The sequence below is a fragment of the Oryza glaberrima genome, chromosome 5, assembly GCF_000147395.1.
Source record: "Oryza glaberrima chromosome 5, OglaRS2, whole genome shotgun sequence".
Classification (NCBI taxonomy): domain Eukaryota; kingdom Viridiplantae; phylum Streptophyta; class Magnoliopsida; order Poales; family Poaceae; genus Oryza; species Oryza glaberrima.
This window is the reverse complement of record NC_068330.1, coordinates 12899037-12917084: the sequence shown is the minus strand read 5'-3', so window position 1 is coordinate 12917084 and position 18048 is coordinate 12899037. Positions and strand designations below refer to the sequence as shown.

The window sequence follows — 18048 nt, the reverse complement described above, 5'->3', positions numbered from 1 at the left end:
AAATGCATCCTTCTTCTGGGACAGTCAGCTCGGAGTACACTGGGATTCCCTAGTAGCATTTCTCCCTGACCTGCAGAATCTTACGACAATTAAGGTGGGAGATGTTAGGCACACTTCTTTTTGGCATGATCTTTGGTACCGGGAGAACACCATGGCTGAAAATTAAGGCCCCCTCTACTCGCACTCTGTGGACAAACATGCTTCAGTGTAGCAGGCGATGTCTAGGAAGTTGAGAAATCAATTTGTGTCAAGGCTCTCGATGATGGCCGAAGATCAGTTGCTCCAACTAGGGCTTTTACTCCAAGATCAGATCTTGACATCACAATTAGATATCAGGGACATGAATGGAGCAACAGGTCTGCTGCAGACCAAACAAATTTACTACGCCGTGTGCGATGACATAGACCTGTGCAGCTGTGCAACAACTGGAAGTTCATTTGGGAGAATAAAGCACCTTCGAAAGTGCAGCTCTTCGCATGGCTCCTAGCCAAGGAAAGACTCCCTACCAAGCTAAACCTCAACAAGAAGAAAATAGTACAATTGCCACTATGTGACCTTTGCAATGGGGCAGATGAGACAGTTTAACACATTATGTATCCAGTGCCCCTTTACAATTGCTCTCTGTAGACTGATCAGTGTTCAGATCAACATTTTGACTGTCAAGAACATGGCGGATTTGCTGCCCCCACTGCAAATTCCGATCAAACACTACCGGGTCTTCTTCCTTCTATGCTTTTGGGGCCTTTGGAACCATCGACATGATGTGGTACTCCGTGGAAAAATAACATATCTACGCAGGTTGATCGTGAGGTGCATCGACGACGCTACTCTTTGGACTGAGCGGCTAATCGTGGAGGATATGAATGTTTTTTCAGCTTGGAAAGAAATCATCTCTTCCTCCCTTTGATCTCTTGATTTGTAATGAAACCTGAACTTTACCTCCCTTGCAATGAAAATACAGGTGAGGCAGTTCTCCCCCCGGTGAACTTTCGTAAAAAAGATAAAAAAAATAAAGATACAAATTGGATATGGAATTGGGGGCTCCGACGTGTAAGGAAATACAAACCTAGCTACTTCCATGACTGTGTTTCACTTTATCACTTGTTGAAACTCAAGAGTCAAGACGACGTCAGTCTAGACTTGAATCAAATAGCTTGAGTTTTAGACTTCCAATAGCTAATTTGTTAGCTGTTGTCGGGCTATCCATGTCCAAATGGGCTAGCTTGTCTAGCTAAAGTGTAAAGCAATTTATAGACTAGTGTCACAAGGAAAGACTTGTTGGTGTCACTCGTGGGACTATCTACTTGGGCCAAGGCAGAAGTTATTGGTGTCTTATATATGACACATGCCCTTTATATTGGATCTCACCTTTGACTCACAACCTGTAACTGCCCACAGGCTCAAGATGCTCTATTGCCTCTAATTTTTAGACCAAGTGTATGGATGAAAATGGTACGGAAATTTTTTGACCATACCGATGCCGTTTTCATTAAAAAAAATCGATATCGTTTTCGATTGTTTCCGACTGTAAAATTTAGTTTTCTAATGTTTGTATGTGTCATATTGAAGTTGCTACTAAATATATAGTTAAATTCATAAATGTAGAACCGTTTCTATAAGACTAATAAAAATTGTATCGTTTCCTTGTTCCCCCATTCAATCCTTGCATGTTGGGCATCACAAAATTGACAACACTGCCAGCTTTATGCAGCTGCACAACAACAGCTTCATGGTGCAATTTCTCTTTTTTTCAGATCATAGTACTCCCTGAGTTGAGAACTTGTCTTGCCAATTATTGTTTTGAACATCAAAAGAGGCAACACTATCAAAGTCTGATGCAAAGTAGAGTGGAGATATAGCTAGCCCTAGCCAGGTAGGCATAGCATAATCTTTGCTGGAGTCCTGGAGCTAGCGCAATAGAGCTTGCACTAGCCAGTTCATGCACCTTACTGTACTTAACGATATACCCGGATGGATGCACCTTACAGTTTGTTACGCGAGGCAGATGATGGGACATCCAGACAGACAGCTGAGAGAACATCTTTAACAAACCATCGCCCCTCCATTTATATCTGTGCTAGTGACTAAAATTAATTAAAGGCAAAAATTTACGGACATAAATCAAATTTATGTTCATTTTCTAAAATATTAGTAACATGTCCATACATTGTAACGGACTAGACCCATATAATTGAGTCGATTAGAAATGGACTGGAGGGTGAATTGAGAATAAAGCACTAGATCATGCAATTATTGCGCACACTATATATGTGGGAAGCAGCATACAAACAGGTTGCATGAGTAGTGGGAAGAGATGGAAGTACGACAACTCAACTTTTATAATAGTAAAGATACTAAAAAGTTAAAAATATCCAGGTGTTGGATATAGGTATATAGCAAACCAAGCGCATTTTTTTTCTTTCGCGGGAGAACAATATGCACACTCTGCCTATGACATTAGTTAATGATATTAATTCCCATAGTTTCATGGAGTGATATCAGCAATGTTCCCTATCAATAAAGGGAAATTTCACTATGCGTGGTAGTTCGAAAGGAGCGGAATATTCCCCAACTTTGCTGTAAAGTTGTAGCTAGGTTTTAAAAGGAAAAGACCCATGAGATCATAAGAGTGATCTAAAAAAGGCAGGGTAATGAGTAGGACAGAGTAGTAGAGATAGGTTTAACATAACGAAAGTGCAAACCTGGCACTATTCTTTAGCACCGTACAAGTTCGCGAGCCCAGAACACAACCAATGCATAAGTTTCTAAAGTCTAAACAATCATATCGCTTTCTTTCCCTTTGTACATACAACAATCAAGGCAATGCATATACAATTTGGCCCAAATTAACTTGATTTATCTGGGCAACTTTGACAAGTAAAAAACCTTTGTGCTGTTTTCCATGTGTGTACCATTTGTATTTCTTAAATGCTAAAGAAATTTGCCCTGATCATTGCAACCGCAACTACATTAGTACAATTGCTATGATGATGATGCTGAGGCCGGTACAGGCTTAATTGGGTCCTTTCTTGGTGTCACAATCTGCAGAGTGTTTCAGAGCAACTCACCATTTCATCATTGTTCATCAGCTCAGAAATTCTTCTGCTATACTCACCCACTTGCCAATTTGCCATTGCCAACACCTTACAAAGAGAGGCACTCCTCCATTGCAATGCTCCATGGTAGCTAGCTAGCTGCACACCACAAGGCTTAGAAAGAGTGTGTGAGTGAGAGACTGAGAGATGAGCAGCCATGAGAGGTTCAGGCTGTCCCATCTCATGCCAAACTCATGGTTCTACAAGCTGAGGGACATGAAGAGGCCCAGGCCAACATCAAGCCGGAGGATCACCGCAGCAGATCATGCAGCAAGAAGCTCCAGGAGATCGTCGTCGTCGTCAAGCAGCATCCACCACTACTACCTCCATGGACATGGAACCACCACTCCCAAGCCTCTCCCGTTGTCACCGCCGCGACGATCCTACTACCCCTACCTGGAACGAGCCAAGCAGATGCCACTGATGGAGAAGGAATCTCAGCTCATCTCCCACTCCCCTCTCCACCAAAGAATCCCCGCCACAGCCATTCCCGGAGACCACCACGACGGCGAGTTTCAAGACTTGCAGCTACGTCCTATACGCACGAGGCCACCGTCGGCGGCGGCGGCGTCGGCCGAGCCGAGGAGGACGGCGAGCGGGAGCGGCACGTGCCCGAGCTCGCCGAGGATGAGGAGCAGGAGGCTGCACGTTCTCGGCGGCTGCGAATGTAGGGCTGGTAGTGGTCGCCGGAGGAGCGGCGGCGGTGGGTTCGCGGTGGTGAAGGCGTCGGCGGAGCCGGCGAGGGACTTCCGGGAGAGCATGGTGGAGATGGTGGTCGGGAACGGGATGCGGTCGCCGGAGGATTTGCTGGAGCTGCTCGAGTGCTACCTGTCGCTCAACGCGCGGGAGCACCACGGCGTGATCATGGAGGCGTTCAGGGGCGTCTGGGTTGAGATCGTCGCTGATGCTGATTGTTGCGTTGGGTTGTGAGCTATACTGATTCTGTTTTTGTATAGTTGGATTGATCGAATCGATTGAGCTGTAAATGGATATATTGTGCCGTTAATTTTTGGTGTTAATGAATCAAGCTGGCATATGTACAATGTTTTGTCCTGTAATTAAATCGAGGTATTCAAGGGCTATGCAGGGAAACTCTAGACTTCACGCTTAGTTTTGACAGTTAGCCATGCCAAATTAAACGACCGAATTTTTTTTCCAAACAAATTCTTCAAATAGCTGCATAATCATAAGCTTGGGAAATTCACAAAGAATACATGTCGCTGATGATTATTTGTTTGTGAACAGTGACTCATGAGAACAACGTAGCTACGTAGCTATGTGGGACGGATCCGTTAATAAGGTAAGACGTTTGTGGTGACTTTATTAATCTTAAAATAGGGTGTGTTTATAAAAATGAGTCTGCGTGTATGTGTGTATATATGAGTGTACATGTTTTCAAAATATCTATGGAAGCCATCGTTTGACTTATTTTAAGCATATAAGCGCAACAGCATATTTACAAACAAAAAATATTTTTTAAATAAAACTTTTATATATGTGTTCTTAGTGATCTAAAAGAAAAGGCTGAAAAATAAACTTCGATGAAAAAAACCTTAAAATTAACTTCAAGTTTAAGGTTGAAAATTTAAATTTTGGCTGATAAGCATAAACATAAATATAAGTAAAAAAGATGAATATGTATGTCTTTGACACTAGATTGATTGAACAACCAAGTACAATTGGTACCTGCTTGGTATGGGTTTATCAACCAACACGGTACTGGACACGTTCTCTGCCATTGGCTTTATGTAAGGAGGGGTGAAATATTAGAGATAATCCCTTATATGCCACTGAAAATTGGTCTGATCCCTTATACGTCACTAAAAATTGGCTCTTCTCTTATATGCCATTGGTCTAAATTTGCGCACCCTCTCATGTCACTACCGTCAGTTGACCGTGTGTTGACCGTTAACTCTCAAGTAAAAAAGACATATTTGCCCTCTCTGAGTTGTTAGGCATGCCCTATAATCAAAAGGGGAAATATGCCTTTTTTCCTTGAGAATTAACGGTCAATACACAGTCAACTGACGGGAGTGACATGAGAGGGTGTACAAATTTGGATCAATGGCATATAAGGGAAGAGCCAATTTTCAATGGCATATAAAGGATCAGACCAATTTTCAGTGGCATATAAGGGATTCTCTCGAAATATTAAATTGGATATGGATATTGTCAGATAACAAATCACTTATCCTGTAACATATTCTATATTATTTTCTTCAAAATGGATTCATGAACGAATATCCATTTGTATTTTCAATTGATAAATATAGACAAACAATTAAAGTGTTAAAAGAGATTCATCAAGGAAAAAATATACGATATTATCAAGTTAATCAATCTTTTATCATGGTTGTTGGTGAATTTATAATATATTTTTAAGTATGTTTCATAATATGGGACATACCGGCTATAAAACTCTTATTGTATTTTAACCCATATTTCTTAACGGATTCGGATTAAAACTCGGATAATAACGAATATCCTACTTTCTCTTCTATATTATTTTCCTTAGAGCTGGATCAGGTGGGTGGTCAAGAAATATCCGTTCCGTTTTCGATCCTGTAATGGTAAATTTGTGCCTGTTCTTTTCTCCAACAAAGTTAGATAAACTTTTGGATGCTCGTGGCATGCTTTTCAAACTGCTAAACGATGCGTTTCGTGCGAAAACATTCTATATGAAAGTTATTCTAAAATATAAGACTAATCCATTTTTCAAGTTTGTAATAATTCAAACTCAATTAATCACATGTTATTATCACCTCGTTTTGCGTAAAACACTTAATCTTTATCTTCATCTTCAGGAGATTCAAACACCTATATTTTCCATTTTAGCCTCCTTTAACTGCGACGTTGGTCTCGCAAGAGTCCCACTACCGAACCCAGCTATGTGTCGCCCAACGCCTCTACCCAGTCCCTAGATTTTTCACTTTTGATGCTTTAAAAACTTATTCTACAAATAAACCCCTTAAAAACTTATTTTAGAAATAAACCCTTTTCACGGCGCATTAACAACATTGACGTCGTCCTCCTTCAAATAAGTGACTTAGCATTTAGTGAGGGCAAGGGGAACAGTGGCAACGTCATTAGCGTTGTCATGTTGGATCATGACGCTGTTAATATTAGCGTCATCAAAATGATCAATTTCTTCGAATAAGTTTTTATGTATCTACTCGTGGAATAATTAGTTTTCTAATTGGATAAAAGGTGAAAAATCCACGCCAGTTCCTCCTCCCCTTCTCCCAGCGCCACCGACCACCGCCCCTCGCCAGGAATGTCACCGCCAACGACAAGGACGAGGCACCGCGGGAGGATCTCCGGCCCGAATCTCGCCGTGCGCCCCAACTCTAGGCCAGCGGCAGATCTGGTCCCGCTGGATCCGGCCTCCGTAGTCCACAGCCTCGCCGCGGACGGCATCTCCTCGCCGGAGTCGCTCTCGCTGCTTCCTCACCAGCCGCCACCCTGCAGCGCTTCCCCCCCAACATCGACAGCAACAAAGCTCCCTGAAGTTCAACATCTGTGTTTTCCCTTTTCTGCTAAGGTCAGTGAACTTATCCCAAAACCACAGCCGAAGACAAGATTGAATCATAAGGTCGCTTGGATATATGGGGACATTTCAAACTAGATGTGTTTAACGTATATGAATTATAGTTGCATGTAGCATGCTGAATAGAACTTGAATAGATCGGTGAATGAAAAATGTGGATGGGATATATATAATTTGGATTATGTACCATGATTGTTTTTTTTTTTTGTCTTGTTCGATTCATTTATATAGTGTAATTATAGAATGCAAGTCCATCTATCTAATTAGTACTTGTGTCTGAGAAAAAAAATCCATCTAATTAGCACTTTAAAGTTATATACTGATACAGTTTAGATTAGAGAAAACTGAAACTTAGTTTTTTTTAGCAACAACTTGTTGCTGATAGAACTCTGTATGATAAGGGCTTTGCAGGAAACTTATCCAATCATCTTTTCGATCATTTAAGCTTTCCGATCATGTATGGACCATGTAAAAATGCATGGCTACAAAACTGGAGTAGCTCCTTTCTTTATTAAATAAAAAATTGAGCAAACTCTTGTTTTTTTCCTTTATGCTATAGATAGAAAAATCTTGTCCAGCATGTTTTCAGAATAGAATGGCACTGATTTCCGGTTATGAAAAACTTGATAAATCATGCTGTCTTAAGTAGAATATAGTTCACACAAACTTTCATGAAATATATAGTAGACATGACCATAATTGGCCAGTAGGAGTGAAGTGTCCTGAGCAAAAAAACCAGGAGGGAAATGAGGGTGGTGTGTTCACCGAGGACGCTGATAGCCCCATACAAACATCTTACGCCCGCCCTCATTCACCGCGCTCGGTCGAACTAGCTCAACCTCAAATGTGCCCATGTCTCCTAGTGAACAATGCGCCATGTGCAGCCACACAAAACTGAGAAACTCCCCACCCATGCTGAGCTGCCTTGCATGGTTCTCACCACGGGACTTGCCGGCTGCATAGAGGAGAACCCCAACCCACGCGCGTGCAAGAACTTGCAGTGATTCATGACAATACACAGCCTCTTCCTTGTGGCCCCTGAAGACAAACCCAGCGAGGGTGATGGGATCAGACAAGTCATTCAGGTCACGGTCTGTAGCCAGTTTCTCCAGGACGACTCTGACTCTGCCCTTGCTTGCAGCAGCTCCAGAGCTGACCTTGGCAACGGTTTCTGAAGCCTTATCTAGAACATTACGCACACTGCCACTGACAGGAAGCATTTCAGGATGGACGACAAATAGGTAGCACATGTACTCAGATATTGTCATGCACGCATCCATCAGATGCCGTCTCTCCCTGGTAGCGTCGCAGCTATCAGCACTTGTGGGATTCATGCATCGGTGCAAGAATATGTCGGTGTAGACGTGTAGCGAGAGGATGGCCACCTCGAACTGTTCCCGCAGGATTATGTCCAGTGCTGAACCGACGCCTGAATTTGGATCCGCATTGACACTTGATGTCTGGCTTGCACCGAAGATCTCGGCAAGGCACTTGGCTTCAAAGACGAGCTTCTTCATCTCTGCTTTGACGCCCACACGCTGAGAGTACCGAAAGTTCCTCCAAAATTCCTTTGCTCCAACAAGGCTCATCACCTTCCCAAACACATTGTCAGAGAAGCAGGAACCGAGGAAATTGTATTGCCCCAAGGAATTCGACCACCATGACATAGACTCCGTCTGTAGGCTCTTGAAAACATACCAAGCTGCATCTGCGAGCCTTTGGTACTTCCAATATTGCAAGGATGCCCATGTCCATGGCGACATCATCACCATGAAGAAGATCGCACAGACCTCCAAACAGAGTGCTCCAATGAACAATGCATAGGTTATGGCAACATCAACTCTGCTATGGTGCCACTTCTTGTTCCCTGTCAGAAAGAGCACAAATGCAACCATCAGGGAGATGCAGGTGATGAATCGGAGTATGGCGCCGGTCCATGTACGAATCACTCTCGCCTTAGTGTAGAGGTTGTCATACATCATTCCCAGCTCGATCTCTAGAATCTTGAACACAAGTTGCGCGTTTTCTGAAACTTGACTATACAGTCGACCTGGAAATGCATGATGTACCCTTTCTTCCATTTGATCAATCTTGCGTCCAACAAGTAGGTTTCTCACAACTGGTGAGCTAGACAGAGCAAACATGACCATAGTTTTGTATCCCAACTCTTGATAGTCTTCTAGTTCAGGAAATTGACCTACTACTCCTCCATCGGTTGAGCTTCTAAGGGATTTCTGGCTCGCACTCTTGAGTGCCCATGTTCTCTCCCCATACTTGATGATTCCAGAAATAAAAGCAAAGATGGCTGAGACTACAAACTGATTGCCTGCTGCTGATTTCCAAAACACATACAAGGCCAAGCAAACTTGGACTAGAAGATTGAGCAGATGCCTGAGCCACAGTTCATTGTCCTCGACAGAGAACGCAGTGATTGTGTCCTGCCCACCAAGATGAATGAGAAGGAAAGGCGTGCAGAAGAATGCAAACTTGTGAGGTTGCCCAGCTTCACTTGCATCTGTTTTTTGCCGTGATAGCTGCCCAAGGGCATAGACTGCAATGAAATCAGCCACCAAATATGCTAACCAAACCAGAATCCTCAATGCCGAGTTGGTGCTGCGCTGTCGAAGACCACCGGAAAAGAAGACGAACACTTGCAACATGAAGCTTAAAAGCACCAGCACCTGTAACTCCCAATCATTCCATAGTTGGATCAACGCTGCCATCTTTACATGCGTTTCAAGTTTCGACAATGCTCAATTCAGTTTCTGCAGTCCTGTATGAAACCAGTGTTTACTCAAGATAATCAATCCAAGAGATATTATGCAAGAAGACCATTTGTTTCATCCAGCACTGCTAGCCTGTAACAAGCATTTGTGTGTTCAAAGCCAGTTTGTTTCTTCATTAGAAATATGCTACTAGTGTTGTTCATATTAAAATAATATCTCAGAAACATTAGAAATCTGGACATTCTGAAAGTACTTCAAATGATGCAGAAAGAGTAGACAAAAAGAACCTACAATATAGCATAAGTGCATAACTTGAAGTTAATTTGTCCAATTGGAAGCATTTGTATATCAGCATATGGAAAACTGATAGTTTGCAGCTACTCATATTGGTGCTGTTCAATTTGATATGCCTCATGTCCTATTTTGTAACACCACGAAATTTCCAGTTTGGTAAAAATGCCCTTTGTTTATTGTGTAGTTATTGCTGGACAGCAACATTATTTATTTTTACACTTTCTTAATTCTTGTGAGTACTTCTCTAAGATGATCTACAGTTGGAATCAGAGGTAGCGACAGTTATTTATCCCTAATTGCAAATATATGCTTCTACATTATTTTGGGAACCATTTTCATCCTATGAGTTACTCAAATTGGTCAGCCAAACATGACATTCTAGTCGTCCATGGAGGTATCAATTTTGAGAAACAACTCCGGGGTTGATGCCTTGATAGGAATGGAGCGACAATACTGAACTATATAACTACTATGTGTATTAATCCTCATTGATATAGCTGTTTAATCTTTTCCATTTTTCATGCAGTATTTCGAATTTGGGGGATTCAAACAATAATAGCTACTTTTAGAATTTAGTATGTATAATGTTTATTTGAGATCTGCTGCAACTGAAAAAAAAAAGAGGCATTGTTCTAGTTGCTACAAATAACTCAGCACAATCAGTTCAAATAAATCCGAACACTTTCTGAAAGAGTATTATTGGTGGGATTTGGATGTACTCCCTCCATAAAAAAATATTATGGGAGTACAAATTTAGACAGAGTACTACTACTAGTTTTGTTTATTCTGATAAGGAAAGAGTAGGCTACATTGGCGGAGAGCAGACGGCCGGAGTTGAGAAAGAGGAGCAGAGGGAGCTTACAGGATATAAACCAGCAGATGAGAGGAATCATCGATGCCGCCATCGCTCACCGACGCCCGTGGCCGGCCATAGCAGTGCTCGTGCTTTAGCTGTTCGAATCGACCTCAGGCTGGCCGGCCGTCGTCTCTGGACGGGATGGGAGCAGAAGGAGCACAACGACGAACAAAGTTGACCACAGGCTAGTGTGTCGTCCGTCATATACAACTGTGGAATTGAGAATTTGAGACCGTAACCTTAGTCCTAATTATTTATTCCGTGTGTATCACATGGCTTGCCTAGGCTTTTGAATGAATTCCTCCGAAGGGATTGGATTAGGATGAGCAGGCTTGGGCTGTTCTAGAAGTTGGGCCAACTTAGACTTTAAGCTTGGCATTTTGTCGTGAAGGTGGTGGGTTGAAGAGAGTGTTTAAAGTAACTTTTATGTAGTTTGCAGTTGAGTCATTAATATATGAATACTTCATCCGTTTCACAATATAAGTCATTTTAGTATCTTCCACATTCATATTGATGTTAATGAATCTAGATAGATATATATGTCTAGATTCATTAGCATCAATATGATTGTGGGAAATACTAGAATGACTTACATTATGAAACGGATGGAGTACTACTTTACCCTAGTCTATAAGGCATAACTTCATAATTATATGTATGTAGCATGATTTTAAAATTTGATCTAAATTTACTGAAGATAGGCTTGCAAGTCAATGAGAGTTTTCATTGTAAAATTTATTCTCGGTTATATTATGCAATCATGCAATTGTATAAGGCACGACTTCTAATAATAGTAAGTTTTAGGCAAATTTTGCTACAAGATACTTAAAATTTATGTAATTTGCTGATAGACATAAAAAAACGTGTCACGGTTGAAAGACATCCTAAAAAAACTGGTAATTGCTAGAGAACACTTTCGGCTCAGTTAGATTGATAAATTCTTAAGAAAGATGAGAATGCCCTTAAGGCCACATATTTCAAACATGACGTTAGAGTAAAAATTTAGAAATTATGCAAATCTAAATTTACTATCACCCCAAGTACATCACCTAGCATACATTATATTCCATCCTCGTTTCAGTCTTAGCTGAAAAGCTTTTCACCCTAACACTGTGTTTGGCAAATGGGATATGAGAGGTGGGATTGAGAAAGGGAAATGGATGAATGGCTAGGATTAAATGAGGTGTGAAGAATGGATGGTTAGGATGCAATATTGTCCTTTGGAGGGTGGGATATTATTTCCCAATCCCACTTGCCAAACAAATGTATCTTTGAAGAATTTCTCTCGCCAATTGAGCTGAAAGTGTCCTCTATTAAATTACCAGTTTTTTAAACGTCTTTCAGCCGTTACATATTTTTATGATGTCTACCAGCAAATTACATAAATTTTAAGTGTCATGTAGCAATTTTTGCTAAGTTTATCAAGATAATATGAATATTGATCCAGTGAGTAACAGTTATGCTATGTACTTTTGTTACTTCGTAATAAAGTTAGAGTATCACCAACAGCATCTTGATATCATTCCCTATGTGGTATTTTGGGGATTTTTGATCAAAGATTGCTTCCAACAGATTCCCTACCAGCTCTCTCAATCCTTCCGGTACCCAAGTCCTGGTTTTTCGTTCTCCAATTCTAGCAAATTGATTTCGCTCCCAATCCTTTGCCCGCGACTATCTCGCGCGCGCTTGGTGAAACGTTCCCACGCAGCTCCTCTTGGCGACCTCGTCTACCGACGGCGTCCTCTTCCTCGCAACAGATCGGAATGCAGCAGGTGCTTCCCCATGGTTGCCGGGCGTCGGCTTTCTTCCAGGGAGCGGTGCATGGTATCGCGCGTCGACCGCATTCCACCGATGGCTGGAGGAGGACAGCCATTGCCGCTCCCCCAACCACCACCGCCGCCTCGATTTAGAGCGCAACCATGATACGTCGTGAATCGGCCCGTGCTCTGCCTCCCGGCCAATCGTCGACTTCCGGTGTTTAGGCGACAGAGGCCATGTACCAGCAGGTGCCCGGGCAATCACTGGATCCCATCTCCCACAACGCTTCCAGCGCCATTTTGTCCATGGCTTGGTTTGTTGGTGAAGAAGAGTTCCTTCGTGGAAGCAATTTCAATAAGTCCTGTCCCCGATTCTGGATCATTGTTGCATCTCAAGTCTATTGTAATTGTGCATTATCTTATCCTGCTGCCGAATCTGATGTTTGTGGTTAAGTGGTACATCTGAACTCCACATTGATAATCAATTAATAATGAAATTTGCTAGCTTAGCAAGTTAGCAGTAACCAATTATAAATTATTACAAATCAATAGCGATAAGTGTATGAAATGGAAAAGTTGCCCTTTTTTATATCTGTAGTTTGTAATAAGTCTGCAAAAAGCTCAATGTTCAGGTGTTCTGTTCTTACTGTGAACAGAGAGAAAATTATAGTGTCAAATTTATATAATTCAGAAATTATCTAACCCACTTGTGTTATATGTTATTCATAAACTATGATGTCAGGGCTGATATGAACTGTATATATTTGAATTTGGACAGTAGTGTCAAATTTATACAATTCAGAAATTGTATGAACCACCTGTGCTATCTGTTAGAGCTTGCATTTTCATAAATAACAGTAGTTGGACATGTTTTCAGAAATGAGCATGTATTCATAGTGAATTTGGTGCTATGTATTGCTGTGGCTGCTTGCTGCTTGCTGCCTGCATAGGAGGCAATAAGAAAAAAATATGCTCTTTTAACTTTCTGGGCTGAACTTTGTAAATCCAAACTACTTCTGATATATGTTATCCTGACAATTCAGAAATTAATGTAAGGATTCAGGGATATGATTTGTGCATTTCATATACAAAAGCATATAGGGGTATGTATAGAATATAGTTTACAGAAGTATATAGGGATATGATTTGTTGCTGTTGTCAAACTTGATGCTGGAGTTGATGGATGCAGCTGGTTCTTGCTGCTGTTGCTGCTTCCTACTTTCTATGGGAGCTGCTTGCTGCTGCAGATTTCTTGCTGATGTTCTGCTTACTTGGTGATTTGCTGCCTGCTGCAATTGCTAGTCGTGCTTGCTGCTAGTTGGTGCTTTCCTGCCTGCTGGAATTGCTGGTGTACATGTTGAAAATTGGGGGTGCACGTGTACCGGTCGGGTTGATCTGCCGGCATGGTACTGCGTTAGAGGGGCGACGAAGGGGCACGTGCGCAAGCGTGATCTCGTGAGAGCGAGGGGTGGAAACTAGCTGATTTCTGATGGAAGTTTTCTAAGGGCCTACTTTTTTGTTTTTAGGAAACCAATTATAGCTAATCTGTAGGAGGAATAAAAATTTTAACACCTCAAATCTTGTTTAGAATTCCCATAACTGAAATGTTGAGGACAGAATTTCGGGATGCTCTTGGTGATGCTCTTAAGATTAGTGAAAGAATCAAAACCTATTTTTACAGAGTTCCAGCTCTATCTCTCCTAATAAAGTTAAGATTAGTGAAAAAATTAGAACCTATGTTACATAGTTCCAGCTCCATCTCTCTTAGAGGTGAACTCTAGACAAACAATTTTTCTCCATAAAAAATAAGAGTAAAGCTGGTCGAAGTGCTATCACAAAATAAATTAAAGAGGTGAAACTGCTTTACAACTTCACTGTAGCTTTTAAAGTTAAATTTAGAAGTTATGGACTGTTAGGTACAGCTCTAGGCTCAGGCTCCAGTTTCAGCTCCTCTTCTCCTGGAGTTAAAGCTCAGCTAAACAGTTTCAGCTCAATCTAAAATAGGAACGGAGTTAGGTAGAGCACTTTCACAACTTCACTCGAGACTCAACACTTAAAACTAAATTTAGAAGTTAAACAAGTCCTTAAAATCCTGTCAAACAGATCCCTCATATATATAATCTCTCATTTTTAAGGACTTATCTTAGTAATGACTTCCTCTTTAAGGACGTGCAATGCTACAAAAATTACACCCGTAACTCAGGAAAAAACAATTCACACGAAATGTCGGCCTCGCTGAAGTGAACCCGAACGGCTGTACGCCCTGTACCCCAATCCAAACCATTCTGCTGCTCTCTTCCCGTCGCCATGGCCATCTCCGCCGCCGCGGCAGCGGCAGCGGCGCTCTCGTTCCCCAGAGCGCTCCCCTCTCCACTCCAACCTCGCCGCCACCGCCACCGCCGGCGCAGCGCGGAGCCACCCGCCTGCGCGCACTCCGAGCGCGGGGTCACCTTCGACCCGGGCTCCGCATTCTACCGCAGCGACAGCGCCGCGGGCCGCGACCTCGCCGTCCTCGCGGCCACCCTCCACCGCCGCGCCGCCGGCCCCTCCGCCCCGTTCCTCTGCCTCGACGCCATGTGCGGCTGCGGCGTCCGCGCGCTCCGCTACCTGGCGCAGGCCGGCGCCGACTTCGTCTGGGCCAACGACGCCTCCGAGGCGCTCCGCCCCGTCATCGTCGGCAACCTCTCCCGCTTCGAGCGGGCGCCGGACAGGAGGTGGGCGGTGTCGCACCTCGACGCCACCCGGCTGCTCTCGGAGCGCTACCTCCGCCGCGAGTACTTCGACGTCATCGACGTGGACTCGTTCGGCGGCGACGCCGCGTACATCAGGGCGGCGTTGCTGGCGCTCAGAATTGGGGGCCTACTGTATCTGACATCTACGGATTGGCGGTCCGCGAGAGGGTATGGCTCAAGAAGGTGAGTCCGTGGTCCATTTCGGCATGACGCATCTCGGGTAGTATCATCCAATTTGTAATGCCTTCGCCTTAGCTTCTTAAAGCTTGTGCTAATTCATCAAGCATTTCTATCTTTTGTCAATTATTAGAATTGTTCTGTTTATTGTGTTCAGATTATGTTGATTAATATTTGCTCAATTGAAACTGGAGTGTCTGCTACACTTCTGCATTGAATTGCTTCTTATAGCTCAACTGACGGTTGTAATCTTTGTATTCTGAAAATGTACATAGTTTTACATGTTCAAATGCTGGCCTTTTAGTTGTTCAGTAGGTGTACTAGAAACTGCTAAATAACGTATGGCAAATAATGTCAATTATTAGAGAGCATGAAACATATGTTTACCTAGGAAAATCCATGTCAGATGGACAAACGGTGTGAGTGAAGTTAGAAAGCAGATTTTAGAATGAGTATGAACATCAAATCAGTAATTCTGTTTGTAGTATAATTAGAAACAGTGAATTCAAATTAGATTGTTGAGTATGACAGTGTGCACTTCGTACATGCATATCACTATTTCTTTGGTGGTGTGCCAATGCTCCTGTTGTAATAGTCAATTCCTTTTGTAATGCACACTAGGCTACACTACAGATTAGTTTTTCTGTGTTGAACTTGACCAGGTTTGTTTTGTAGTGGGCATTATAGCATCCATGCTTCTTTCATGTGAACCTTGTAACATTATGTTTTCTTTAGCTCTTTGTCATCATATGGAGCATATATACGTCCAGTGCCATATCCGAATGAGGTCGGTTTGCGAATGCTTATAGGTGGTGCTGCACGGGAAGCTGCTATTCTGGGATTTCACATTACTCCATTGTTCTCATACTATGCATATCATGGCCCTATTTTTCGAGTCATGGTACAGTTACATAATGGAAAACAAGATGGCATCAGGTTAGTCATTGTTCTTTTGTTACTGGTCATTCTATGACGATATGAACAGTTAGTCCATACAATGGGTAGTTGCTAACTATTTCTATTTTGGCAGTAATTATGGTTTCATTTGCCATTGCAAAAGTTGTGGCCAGTCACGGACTTTTGGATTTGATGAGTTGGGGCAGATTACTTGTGGTTGTGCAGACAAAATTGTAGGTACACGAGTCTGTGGTGGTATAATAATGTGAAAGGCATCATAAGCAAATCATAGTTTGTCCCATTTTTTTTACTGTATTGATGCGAAAGATTTCTTTGTTGAAATCAAATCATGTGTGATCGCTTGGAGTGGTAAAGCTCCCGGATACATGATTCACTCTAGAGTCAGGCTTACTGGGTAGTGGATACTCCCAGATCAGCCATAGCTGCCAACCCAGGCTTTGCTATGATATAGTTAGCAAGTGTTGGACCATATTAAATATTTTTAGCAGGTCTGAAAAGTAGATCAATACTTCTTAAGGTTAAGTAAGGGCTATTAGAGTATGTTAGCACAATACAAAAGGTTATCTGACTACTTTGTTTCCAATAGAACACCCCAAAGGTAATAAACCAAATATTATCACTTTGCTAGCATACAAACATGCCCATTTAATAAGTTGAGAACCATATGCCACATGCTACTAATGAATATGTCTCCATCACATAAGTTCATCACCTAAGTTGAGAATTGTATGCCATACGCAAGAAATCTCATCAAGCCATTCTTACTGTTAAATACTTGGGTAAGGAACTGTGCTATTATGTGGTTACATTTTCTTTTACAGGATCCCGATTCGATCACTGTTGTAGGACCACTTTGGACAGGTCCTCTCCATGATACCACCTTCCTAACTGAAATGTTAAGCTTGGCAACAGAATGGGGATGGGCAAACACAATTGAGAATGGAGTCTCATTAGAAAAACTTCTTGACACAATGATTGAGGAAAGCGACTCAAGGTTGCCCCCTGGATATATCAGACTTGATGAGGTATATTTTGCAGTTCCTTATTAACTTGTTCAGAAATATGTAATGTACCATTCAAGCTTACTATCAGAAATCTTCCAGCAAAACTAATTTGTTGCATGTGGTTCTAGATTGCTAGCCGTGCAAAAGTAAACTCTCCACCACTTGGCACCCTCATAAACTCGCTGCGAAAGGTATTTCGCTTGTCTGTAATATCAATGTTCAGTTAACATGCAAATTCCTAGCTAACTCAGCACCCATCTTTTCTTAATTTTTGCTTCTTATGTGATATGTATCAGTCAGTTCTTCTTAATAAGTATTTACCTAATGAAGCATCTTTAATTAACCTTTTGACTTTTTAATAAGCATATATTGGTAACCTTTGCAATCTGACTATCTGAGCACCCTCTGAATGTGTGAGCAGGAAGGGTATGCTGCTTGTAGATCACATATAGGCGCCAATGCAATCAAGACCAACTGTCCCATTGAGTGTTGCTTAGACGTCGCGCAGGAGATCCGGAATTTGCGATAACAGCAACCTATGGCCTATGTAGTTGACGAAGCAGACAAGATCGTTGCAGTTGAAGAGCACACAAGTATATTTGGGATGAGCAGCCCATCAAGGTTTCCTGTGAGCATTTGCTTCCCAAAACTAGTGGAGAGCTCTCACACAAGAAGTAATCTGAAATAGGTTCACCCATCTATCCTGCACTACACAGGCAGCAATTTTTGCTTTGTTGCTTTGCAAGTGGGAGGCAGCAATGTCAGCTGTGTTGTTGAGGCATTTTAGCACTATTAGTTGTTTCTCTTTGTTTTTCTGTTTGTTAAGAGGTTAGTAGCATCACTCTTGGAAACTCAAGGGTGCTTACCATGTACAAACATTGTTCCTGATCTTCAATTTTGCACCAGATATATCTTATAAATCAGTTTCTCTTACCTTTTCCA

General features: G+C 42.1%; 3 protein-coding genes across 3 annotated transcripts; 2 read left to right on the top strand and 1 right to left on the bottom strand.

The window, feature by feature from the left end:
* Positions 1 to 2992: 2992 nt before the first annotated feature.
* LOC127774800 (transcription repressor OFP1-like) lies at positions 2993 to 4165 on the top strand. The gene has a single exon (XM_052301090.1). It carries the CDS (start codon positions 3243 to 3245, stop codon positions 4023 to 4025), a length of 783 nt encoding a protein of 260 aa, XP_052157050.1. The 5' UTR covers positions 2993 to 3242; the 3' UTR covers positions 4026 to 4165.
* Positions 4166 to 7403: 3238 nt separating this feature from the next.
* LOC127774178 (uncharacterized) lies at positions 7404 to 9275 on the bottom strand (the record flags this gene model as incomplete). Its single annotated transcript, XM_052300455.1, has 1 exon — positions 7404 to 9275. A coding segment is annotated over one exon (1872 nt), but the record flags the coding sequence as incomplete, so codon positions are not given.
* A 5247-nt stretch (positions 9276 to 14522) lies between these two features.
* Positions 14523 to 18043, top strand: LOC127772892 (uncharacterized). The gene is made up of 6 exons (XM_052298883.1): positions 14523 to 15190; positions 15920 to 16120; positions 16215 to 16314; positions 16924 to 17127; positions 17235 to 17297; positions 17528 to 18043. Exons 1-6 carry the CDS (start codon positions 14583 to 14585, stop codon positions 17633 to 17635), a joined length of 1284 nt encoding a protein of 427 aa, XP_052154843.1. The 5' UTR covers positions 14523 to 14582; the 3' UTR covers positions 17636 to 18043.
* Positions 18044 to 18048: the final 5 nt, after the last annotated feature.

Excerpts from the sequence above, each read along its gene's own strand:
- LOC127774800 (XM_052301090.1), top strand. The coding sequence starts at position 3,243 with ATGAGCAGCCATGAGAGGTTCAGGCTGTCCCATCTCATGCCAAACTCA.
- LOC127772892 (XM_052298883.1), top strand. The coding sequence starts at position 14,583 with ATGGCCATCTCCGCCGCCGCGGCAGCGGCAGCGGCGCTCTCGTTCCCC. Across the intron at positions 15,191-15,919 it reads AGAGGGTATGGCTCAAGAAG|CTCTTTGTCATCATATGGAG; the intron begins GTGAGTCCGTGG and ends TGTTTTCTTTAG. Across the intron at positions 16,121-16,214 it reads GGAAAACAAGATGGCATCAG|TAATTATGGTTTCATTTGCC; the intron begins GTTAGTCATTGT and ends CTATTTTGGCAG.